The following is a 12,006-nucleotide window of genomic DNA, read 5'->3' as shown; positions in this document are numbered from 1 at the left end:
TTATGACACATCCATTCCCCCACTGCTTCTAAGCAGGACCTGAGCTTAGCTGCAGTCTCAGAAAACAGGTGGAGGCGAACTATCATTTGGGTATCATCTGCTTAAGAATAACAGAGGAAGCTGTGGGAGATGATAAGCTTGGTCAATGGCTGAATATAGATGTTAAATAGGATCCGTGAAATGTCAGAGCCTTAAGGGACACCACCAGGGAGAACAGTAGGATTAGAATGAAAAGGTGGGAGAGAAAGTGATTGAGAGTGGTCAGAAAGAAAAGAACAGAACAAGACAGAATGGCCTTTGAGAGGCCGCCCCCCCAGAAGGCTATCGAGCAAGGCAGCATGCTCAATCGTATCAAAGGGGGCAGAGAGATCAAGCAAAATTAAGGCTCCCATGTCACCCTGATCATACAGCCACACCAGAACGTCCACTGCAGAAACCAAAACACTCTCTGTGCCATGTCCAGTACGAAATCCAGATTGTGAGGGATCATAGAAGGGGCTCTCCAGAAAAGAACTTAAAAGAGGACAGACTAAAGATTGCAAAAGTTTCATCAAAACAGGGAGAAGTAAAATCGGCTGGAAAAGAAGGGTCCAAGTGAGGGCTTCTTCAGAAGGGGAATAACCAGAGCGTGTTTAAAAGCCACAAGAATGTGTCCTGTGAAAAAGGAAACTTTAACTGTCTGCGTAACCAGAAGGGCAATCAAAGGCATAACTTCCTTTAACAGAGAGGAATGGGGCCAATAAGAGAGGCCGATTTTAATCTGTCCATGGTCCCTAGAATGTCAGTGAAATTATATCAATCAAGAGTGTGGAGTTAATCTGATCCTTTGCTGATAGAGATCAAGGGAAATCATGTTTTACACACACAGCTTGGCTTGCCTCTGGGTGTTCAAGGATTATCCATTCCGCCTAGAATAATGTCTGGCCTATATCTTGAACATCTTCTACTTGAGCCCACTAATGTTTTTGGTTAGTTTATGGAGAAATAATCAGGTTAACCATACACAGGATTTAGCCAGAACTTTGTCGGTCATGCATGAGTGTAGTAACTAGTTAATGTACATTAAGGCAAGAGCTGAACTTGGGATAGTCACACTTGCACCAGCACCTCACTTGTGCAGCAAACAAACCCTTGAAAGGTTATTGCCAAGAAATACTTCCTCTGTCAAACTAACATCAGAGAAGATATTGAGACACAAAAATCTTCATACAAAATTCATTACATGGAAAAGGTTTTCACGCCATGAAGACTATTTGGTATGGATTGTTAAGACAGATAACAGGCTTTCTTGATAAAAACAAGGATGCATTGGTTGCCTTTGGCTAGTGTGTTTGGGAAGTGGAAAGGGCATTGCAAACTCAATGATAAATGTACTGATTTGACACAGGAAAGCACAATGCATTTTCCCTCTTCTACTAGCCTATAAAAATATACAAAGGAAATATCCTCTTCTGATTTTTAGAAACATGACAATTAGGCAGGGTCGGAGGCTTTCCAACATCACAAAGCCAGACATCACAAAAAAGATTTGAAAAAGATTGGACGCTTGCTGAAACAGGTCATCACATTGATTTAAATTGCTGAACTTTTTTGGCTGAGGTATATTGTATTACTAGTACATCAACATATTGATTGAACTTAGTAAAATTGATAAAGGTGATTGATTAAGTTTTAATATTCACAAATATCCCTATTTGATAAGCACTTTGCACATTTTACACACTGTTACGGAGAGGGTAGTGTGCACATTTAAGAAACTTTTAGAATCAAATAGGTTTGAATCTAAATGTTTTATTGTAGCTGTGAATTTTTATTGTCAAATGTACCATTTCATTTTTTAAGGTGTCATTCTCTAAAACATGGAACCCCATGGAAATAAATTTAATTCTGATTCTGAACAGCCGCCCTGAACAAAGCAATGTGACTGTTGATTCCACAACTCACCTACACGCTCTACCATGTTTCCCCAACCACTGAGAATTACATTCTGTTTGAAGGGGAAATTAAGATATTAAGGAACAAAAAGGAATATGACAAGATTCCAGCCTCAAGGGAAAATGCAAAATAATTAACAGGAAAAAGAAAGCCAAAACAAACAGCATCAGATGTGAAAATAACTTGAACTAAATAACTAAAGCAAATTCTATACACACTGCCATAGTCAGTGTTCAGAGATCGCCACAGAATACTGCAACATTTTAAACTGAAGTGCTGTGGTTGAAGCACAGTATTCTGCCAATGGTCTGTCTCAAGAGAGATTTGAATTTATCAAAGGACAGCGCTACATTATAATGAGTCATAAAGGTATTGAAAAAGTGCTGTGCAGTCATCATGGACAATTTTCCAAGATTTTGAAACTTGGGAAAATCTACATGCTGGACAACCTGGAGAAAGACAGACACACAAAATAATCCTGATAAAAAAGTGCCAATTAATATGCTGCAACGAGTATTCTCAAGTACTCTCCTTTCATTATTTGCAGTTCATCTATATCAATTCAGTATTTTTAAAATATATTAGGTTTTCAACCATCATGAATTATGTGTCAGTGGAAACCATTGGATGATCTGTTTTTGGTAAACAGGCCACATTTTGGATCACAGGTATTGCATTTCTTAAATGAAGCCACACTAAGCACACTCCACCCGCTAAGAATAATAATAGGTCACCTTCAGTCACTCAAGAGATGCTACTAAACAAGCGAAGGCATGCATGTCAAAGGCTGAATGTGGCTTGTTGCACATGAAAACAAAGAGTCCTTATAAAAATGTCAATATAGATTCCTAGAGTCGTACACAAACATTGTACGCAAAATGGTGGACGCCATGAGGACTTCATACGGAAAGTTCCTTTACAGGTGTGTTATCTGTCCCTCTGGGTCATGCTCTTGCACTTGATTGACCATCTGATAAAGCAATCTGTAATCTAGGGAAGGGGTCTAGCATGGGAGTGACATTCAACAGACAGATTAAGGCATAGAAATTCCAGTCTGTACTTGTGATTCCAAAGTCCAGCCAACAACACTGCAATCAGATATCCAACAATCACAAATAAGTCAAAATCAGTGAAATTAAAATAACCTTGCAAATGAGAACTATGTGCTTTAAATATCATATACCAACATGTATTTTTATCATCTCGTTTTGTAACAAAATGTGTGTGACAATTCTTTAATGTTACAAAAATTCTTCTTTGAGAGTTAAAATGGGACACAACCACAAAGTGTCTGCATTGTTTTGAATACATGACGATGAAAGATATCTGGAATGCTTATTCCTCATCATGAATGATGTTCATTATTTGAAATATTTTGTACAGTGGTGGGTGTATCAAGACCCAGTAATGTCCCCAGGTATGACTGTTCTCTAGGATCTAGCATTTGCTCTGGTTGAACGGGGTGCACAATATTTATTGGCTGGGGAACAAGAGCATATTTTTCCAGGAATGCCAAGTCTGTTTCTCGTTGATAGTCTGTTGATTGCGGTTGGGGAGGGAGGATTCCATGAGGAGGTGGGAGAGATGTGGTGTGCCGGACCAGATCAGCCTGCACATCAGGCATCTCAACTGTCACCAGTGTAACTGGAACACATCCTTCTGGAGATACATTCTGCAGCAAACTTTTGGGCTCCGTGGGGTAAACCTTGGGCTGTTCCATATATTGCTTATTTTCAGGATGGTAAACTTTGCCATCAGGGGTGTATTGTACTGGTAACGATAACAGCTTTGCTTCAGAGGAAGAAAATTCAACCTCTTCTCCAGTCTTCAAACCATGCACATGGTCAATATGATATTTAAGCTTGTCCTTTCGTTTAAAAGTTGCATTGCAGTTTTGACAGTTGAAAGGCCGAGCATCAGAATGTATAACTTGGTGTTTTGTTAAAGTCTTCTTAATTCTGAAAGATTGATTACAAACTTGACATTTGTATGGTTTTTCACCTAAGGGAGAAAATATACATAATTAATTTGAAATATCTCAAAGTCAAAATGGTTAGAGACAATCTACATTTTATGAAGATGATAACTGTAAATACAAAAGAAGCATTAGCTGGTAAAAAGTTTTTTTTAACGTTATGCACGATTTATTGCTAATAAGGTATAGACAAATATGGATAGCGAGAGCAAGAGACACATCCAATATATAAGCTATACTGTTCTAGATAAATAGGTGCAAATATGTAGAACAAGTTACTAATCCTGTGTCTTAACTACTATAAAATCTACGGCTATGGTTACAACGGTCAACTTATTCACAAAGGTGACTGTTGGGACTGAGATTCTATACTCTGGCCTGGTGGACGAATGTATAGAAGGCCAACCTATATTGTGGCAGGAACAACTCTAAAGCTGTAGCTAAACCAGTTTAGGTAGCAGTGACATGCAGTCAAGGCTAAGTTCTTCAGAGGTGGTGAGCTTTTAAGGGATCCACAATGAGGTCACACAGTGGGAGTCACAGATTAGACTTAGACAGGATGTATACAAATACAGTTATTTCCTTATGGCCAAAAGACACTATAGACAAATCACTACTAGCAGGTAGACTTATCACACAACACTATCAAACTAAATACATATATACATTCACTTTGTTATAGGACATAATACACATTACTCCTGCAAAGGAAAGGTTAGACAAGTATTATGCACCTATGATCCATAGAGATGATCCCCATCTAGAATTGTCCAATTGGCGTATGATGGGGCCATTGTTGCTCCCATTGCTGTCCCAGAAACCTGGAGAAAGAATTTGTCTTTAAACTGAAAATAAGAGTTCTCTGAGATAAATTGAAGAAGTATGAGGATACATTATTTTTGTGCTCGGATTTCTGGTATTGTGAGGACCATCCATTCTATTGCCTCCTGTCCAAGATCACGTGGAATTGATGTGTATAAACTTTAGACATCAATGGGGAATAGAATGACATTTTTGTCAAATGTTATGGATTCAAGTATTTTGAGAAAATGGGTTGTGTCCTTAAAATAAGTCTTTGTGTATGAGTGGCTGTAAAAAGAAGTCTACATATTTACCCAAAGGTTGCAAAATGCTATTCATGCCTGCCACTATGGGCCTACCGAGTGGATGTAAAGCGTCTTTATGAACCTTGGGTATTGTGTAGAAATTAGGAATCCTGGGATGCTGGTTGAGTAGAAATTTGAATGTGTTATGGTTAATCCAATTCAAATGGTGTGCCTTTTTGAGGAGTTCTTCTAAATTTTGTTTAATCTCAACAGTGGGGTCTCTGTCTAGGGCATAGATGTTAGTGTCTCCAAGTTGTCTCCAGCATTCCGCTTCGTAATCACTCGTATTTAAAATGACTAATGTCCCGCTTTTGTCTGCTGTGCAGCTAGTGATCTCCTTTGTGCAGTATAAATTCTTAATATGTTCTTATTAAGACTCATCCATGTGGTTTCAGATTTTTATATGTGATATATGGTACGTATATGTTGTTTGTATTAATGACTTACACCATGCAAATGATACTCATATGTAATTCTGTGACATTTATATGCTGTTTGTTTCTATGACTTTTACCTTGCAATTCATACTTAAATGCAATTCGGTAATAACATGATCCTGTTATTTGGTTGGGTTATGATTCACTGTATTACAGAGAGTAAAAGCCCTGAAAAAGGAGTTCATATATTCCGAAATTATTGGCAATAACCCTCTTAATTGTACACATTAGCTCCATTGGCTTGTTCTTCCATTTTTACAAAAATATTTGAAACCGTAATTGGTTTTTACAAATTATATCCTCTTTCTGAAGCAAATTTTGAATAGATTTTACACAAAGAAGAAGGACGCTTTCTTGAATAATTTACTGGGAACAGATTCAGGAATTGTTTTCAGTAACCTTGTAAGAGGAACAACATGAGAGCAACTGTTTAGCAGAGGGTTTTTCACCCGATTTCTTTCTTGTTACGTTTGACAAGTAGCCACAGTTAGTAGCCACATGCGGTGAACGCACTAAGGCTAAATTGAAAATCCCCAAAAAGTGGGGACAAGTCACTGCTGCCACCAGCCTATCCATTTAGCACACCTAGAGTAACCATAAATCCTCCTCATCCTCAACATTAGCCACTGTATTGGCAGCAATTACATTACTGGTGCTGGGTACAGCCACAGCTCCACTATCAGGACCATTTCTCAAGTTAGGCACAACCTTGTTTCTTTCAAAGTCCACAAGTCCAGAGTGTTAGTCTAGGGCACAACAAAAATGCACCCCATTGTACTGCAGTGTAAGCTGCATTGTGCAATGATAAAAAGTTACCACAAGTAATACAAAAGTAACGAAAAGTAGTAACACAGTAATACGACTAAGGGAAACAAGGTTTCCCAGTACTGACAGCCTGAAGGACATATCAGTTTCCCCATTGAGCAAAGGCCAGTGTAGTGACGCTTAAGGCTGCACTGCACTGCAAAAAGTGCATGTCAGATTCAGAAATGAAAGCAAAACGTTTGGGGGTTCCATAAATATGGAAGGAAAGGTGCAGTAAAGAGAAATGTTTCAGTAACCAGTAAATTCCTATGGGAAGCATGCACCGATGCAAACGATGAACAGACTTATCCCTCATGAATACATTATTGTATATGAAGCCACCTGTATTCTCATACCTTACATTCAATACATTTTCCCCATCAACTGAGTCCAAAGAACAGTAGTAATGCCCTAACAATAAAAAACAACGGTCGTCTGCTGGGGGGGTGGGGGGGCCGCAGGAATTCGCCAAGCGATCCCAGCTCCAGCAGGAAGCTTCAGTGAGGCCATTATCCCAGCCTTTTTCTATCCCTCGCACCCCCAGAGGGAGAAGCCTGTGGGGGAAAGGGTGTGGGAGTTTGGCGTCCCGTAGGGAGTTCGGAGGAGGAGGCTGTTCTACCGGCCAGGAGTCAAATAATGGAAACAGAGTCGGAAAGTGGACTGCCAGATGAGAAGCCCCAGTAACTGCAGCATGATTACCAACTTAAACTACTATATTTATTCATGTAACAGTACCGCTAAGGGGGAAGAGCAAGAAATCCATAAACGCAGGAAATTGACAGTCAAGCGCAAGATGATGGTGGGCCCAGGCTCAAGTGCTTGTCCCGGAAAGAAATTCCCTCCCTCCCTCCCCGTCCTCCCCCCCCAAGCCCCTCCGAGCCCTACAAAAATAATGGGGGAAGACTTATTCCCTTGATTAAAGAAATCAACCAATTTCTGGGTATGAATCACAAGACCCGGGGACCAAACTACTGTCTCAACCAATATAGCGCCTATGCTTGCCTCAGACTTTGACATAGAGCTGGGGACTTTGGTCCAGAACTGTACCACTATCTGCAACCCGAATTCAATTTTGAAGGAGGGGGCGTCACCCAGGAAAAGTTGGATGAACGATCCAAAAGATCTAATGACCTGAAAGGACAACGTCACCATGACACCATCTACACAGGGACTTCATTCAAGCATGAATTTCTTGGTCCTGTTGGACCCGGATTGGCACCTTACCCAGTCAAAACTGAGCAGGCCTCTTGTCCCTGAACCTGTAGAGGGTAAACTGTGTCACGTCAAAGACCTATGGCCCACAACTAGTCTCTCCCCCCCAGGATTTGGTGAAAGTAGGAACCTCCCTGAGAACATTTTGTCACAGGGTCTTAGTTACCCACATATCCCAATAGATCCCAATTTATCCATCCAGCCCACTGTTTTCCCAGTCAATGAGGGATCATGTAAACCCTGCAGCTGTGATTGTCGAGCTGTCTTGTTGGAACGTTGGGAAGTAAAGAAGCTACTCCTGGTGCTTATCCAGGCACAGGAGAGAGGGGGAGCCTTAGGGGCGGGGCTCTAATGGGAAAGGAAGGTGGTATGGGGGCTGACCACCGAATGGGGGTGCCAATTCACCCTAACCCAGACATTCCCAGAAGTGCTGCGAACATGTGCAGAATGGGGATGGAAGCAGCTTGTACAAGTGGAAAACTTGCAAGGTCTAATGGGGCTATGACCACCCAGGTGCTTCTGGCCCCATATAAGGCTGAGGGCCCCGTGTTGGCAATACCTACAGTGACCTACAAGGCACAAAGATTCCACACCCAGGGGAATAACCCGGGCACTTAGATCCAAACCATTGGATAATAAGCCACTGGCCTGGGGCGGAACTTGTGGCAGAGATTGCATACACGTGACCCACCCCAGGGCCTGCAGACCTCATTTTGGGCAGAGACCAAGGAGAGGTACGGTGTACCTGCACCAAGTCCCCAAATTGTCAGTCATTTTATTTTTTTTTATTTTTTTGTATTTGGTTTATTAAAGTAAAAACCTTTACAAAACAGTACAATTAAACGTTAAAAAATTTGCAATAAACAGTAATTAAGAAATAACATTTACAATAACATTTAGAAAAAAAATACATTCCCTAAAGAAATATAAGTAGTAAAGGAAAAATTAGAGCATCGTATTGAGTTGGCAAATGATGAGAATACCAAATTTCCATTTAGTCACTAAAACATGTACGAATTAAGTACATTTGAATTAGACAAAAAACATAAACACAGTCAAAAGATATCAAAGAACGTCATCCATATGACATTCGCAGTACAAGTTTAGAATTCGGTACATAGTATATATATCATGGACTCATAGTATAGCAATTAATATATATTACATTGAATACTCATTCACGCCCAAACACAAGGTCTAAATGCAGGGATTCACTCAATTTTACTCGGCCGACAGATCTTCTGCCAATTTACAGGCCGATTCATGTAATTCCTCTCAAAAGTGTCGCACGTGGCTGGCGCACAGCGTGCCCGTGCGAATGTCTGCGCCAGCCGCGTGCGATAAAATCAATTTCCGCGCACAGCGTATTCATGGATCCCCACCTCCAAAAGCAGACGTGGCGCAGAGTGGCGCAGCGACCCTGCAGCAGCGCCAGTTACGCCCCCAAGAACGCCCTCGCGCAAGGAAAAGCCATCAAGATCGCAAAACCATCGCAAAGGGCTGCGCCAACCCTGTACCAGTTTACGGGACTGGCAAACAGCCAACGCAAAGCGGGGAACGTGTATTACAGGTGTCGGGAACACGCGTGCGCGAGTAGTTTCACACGCAACCTGGCCTGGGGGAGCGTGTGCGTGTATTTCAGGGATGCGCGAGAAGTATTACACGCGAATGGCCTGGGTGCGTGTATTTCAGGGGTGCGCGGGTGGTTTCACACGCGATCGGGCCTGGGGGAGCGTGTGCGTGTATTTCAGGGGTGCGTGAGAAGTACCACACGCGATTGGGCTGGGTGCGGGTATTCCAGGGCTGCGCGGGAACTTTTACACGCTCACCTACAACACGTATTCATGGAAACGAACGTGGCCAATCCGGAAACACGTACGCCAGCAGGAAGTAGGCGTACGTCCACCCGCACAGCATAAAAGTGCACGCAAACAACAAACAAGCTCAGACGCCAGGATGAACATACCGTTCCTAGCAGCAGTGGCCGTGGGATACCAGAGGAGGAGGAGGATAGTCCGGGCCAGAATTTTTACACCCAGAACCAGCCTTTTTAGGATGCCTGATGACCATGTGTATGGGAGGTACAGGTTTCCACCTCACATAATACTCGACCTGGTCAGTGAGTGGGAGGATGACCTCACATCAACCACCCTGTGCTCCCAAGCACTCAGCCCCCTGGAGAAGGTCCTCAATGTACTGCACTTCCTGGCCACTGGATCATTTCAGCGGACAAGTGCCATAGTGGGGGGGGGGTGTCACAGGCCACGCAGTCACGCTGCCTACACCAGGTCTTGGCCATCATCACTGCACGCCCATCAGTCCGCAGGCACATATACCTGCCCAGAACACCTGCAGAAAGGCAGGCTGTTGCCCAGGACTTCTACAGGGTGGCACAATTCCCCAAAGTGCTAGGTGCCATTGATTGCACCCATGTGGCTCTACGTCCCCCCAGGGCAACTGAGCACATCTATTTATTTATTTATTTATTAAATGTATATAGCGCGCAGGCAGCCCAGGGGCATTGTGGCACTGTTACTTGCAAGGAAGACTTAGTTACAATGTGTGCAGGTTGTGCCTTGGGTTACAGTGAGGCAGTGACCTGTGATCAGATATAGAAACCGCAAGCACTGGCATTCCATCAACACCCAGGTAGTATGTGATGCCAAGGGAATCATCACCTCAGTATACGCCAACTATCCAGGCTCCACCCACGACAGTTTCATCTACAGAATGTCTACCCTAAACCGGGACATAGAAGCTGGGCGGCATGGCGATACATGGCTGCTCAGTGAGTATAAATGCCACTGCGCATGCATGCATGTCAGATACTGAGTAATGTCACAACCCCACTGATGATACCCATCACCACCTCCCCAGGGGACAGTGCCTACCCTCTCAGCACCCACATGATGACGCCAATTCGGAACCCCACCACGCCACCCCAGGTATGATACAACATAGCCCACATTGCAACCCGGGGCATCGTGGAGCGCACATTCGGAGTGCTCAAGTCACGCTTCCGCTCCCTTGACCGTTCTGGTGGGCAGCTGTTATACGCTCCCCCAGTACTGTGCAGGATCATAGTGGCAGCATGTGTCCTGCACAACGTTGCAACACGCCGGGGCCTGGCCGTGGACATGGTGGTGCCCCCACATCCCCAACCACATGCATGCCCACTGCGCATGGGAGGGGAAAGGGCATGGGGTGAGGCAGCCCGTACGCAGCTCGTGGCTAATTACTTCACATAAAATCACACCCCTGTGGAGTGCACACAGCCCTGGCACATACAAGCTGACAATCAATGATGATTGTTACTGACAATTATGATGTGTCGATGGACAGTCAACTGTCACAACCATACCAGCCTGAGATTGTACATCTGGAAGTGTTCCATTGTGTGCTTCCCAACCTACACAAACAGCACCAATGCTGTGTTCAAAAGACACACTTCTATGCTGCTAAAATCATTACCCCCTTGCAAGACACAACATGACAACAGTGCCATGTCACCCAATCCCTCCCCAGCACCGCCACCCAACACACCATGGCATGACATGCCATGTGAGAGCAAACAAAGTCATCCCCCAAACATGGCACGTGTCACAAAGTACAGTGTCCCTAATGGAAACTGGCCACACACAATATGCCCACATGAATGTAGAAACAACAACACACATGACCAAATACTTACCACAATACAATCGACATAGCATAAACATGACAGTACTAAGGCAAAGGATACGTAGTCTTACAACATGAGAATGCCAGCGCATCCACCACCTCCAACTGTACAGTGTTGTTGCCATGCACATCTGGAAGTCCACTGCTCACAACATGAGCTCCATCTCCAAAGTGGACGGCCTTGTGAAGACATGAGGAATGAACCTGCAAATCAGGAGGGAGACATGGATGCACAAGCACACATCAATACACCATGCAGTGCACAATACAACAACAATATGCACTAGGAATGTATACACAGTATTGACTACAGACTGCCCACACAGCTCATGGGAGTCCAACGTCACTGTGTAATTCACTGTCACTTGGTCACACCCTTTGCAAAGCCCATGGAAACGGGAAGCAGGAGGGGTGTGTGTCTCACTGACCCAAGCATCTAACCCAAACTCAGGACAAGCCTGCATGTGCCCAGTCGGAATACAGTGGATGCCCACGGGAGCCACACAAGGCAACACACTGCAACAAAAAATCAAAAATCAAAAATGGCCATGTGTGGGCCAAGGGGGTTGGGGGGGCCACCTAGGAGGTCCGAGGACAGGGTGCCCACCAACAGCCACCTGCGTGAATGTTGCGAAAAAAAAACACCTCCATGGGCTCATGGCCTGCACGGCTACTAAATAGTGGGAGATTCACTGCTGGATTCGCTCTCCTCAACCTCTGCCGCTGCTGCCACAGGAGGTGGTGGTGCCATGGGAGGCAGCCCATGCAAAGCCCTAGTTTGGTCCTCCATGACAGCAAGCATGCGGGCCTAGAAGGCCTCGTTCTGAAGGGATATGGTGCGGAGATCCCCATGCAA

The 12,006-nt window shown here is 43.9% G+C and overlaps 1 protein-coding gene across 2 annotated transcripts in view; it reads right to left on the bottom strand.

The window, feature by feature from the left end:
- Positions 1 to 1,199: 1,199 nt before the first annotated feature.
- Positions 1,200 to 12,006, bottom strand: part of ZBTB41 (zinc finger and BTB domain containing 41) — a 744,921-nt gene continuing 734,114 nt past the window's right edge. For both annotated transcript variants that reach the window (XM_069641521.1, XM_069641522.1), the window contains one exon: positions 1,200 to 3,936. In XM_069641521.1, the coding sequence (XP_069497622.1) occupies positions 3,281 to 3,936 (656 nt within the window). In that variant the 3' untranslated portion in view covers positions 1,200 to 3,280. The remainder of the gene's footprint in view (positions 3,937 to 12,006) is intronic.

Source organism: Ambystoma mexicanum, chromosome 1q (genome assembly GCF_040938575.1).
Source record: "Ambystoma mexicanum isolate Mex_15411 chromosome 1q, UKY_AmexF1_1, whole genome shotgun sequence".
In the NCBI taxonomy this organism is placed as follows: domain Eukaryota; kingdom Metazoa; phylum Chordata; class Amphibia; order Caudata; family Ambystomatidae; genus Ambystoma; species Ambystoma mexicanum.
The sequence above is the reverse complement of the archived record's forward strand: the minus strand, read 5'-3'. Positions and strand labels throughout refer to the sequence as shown.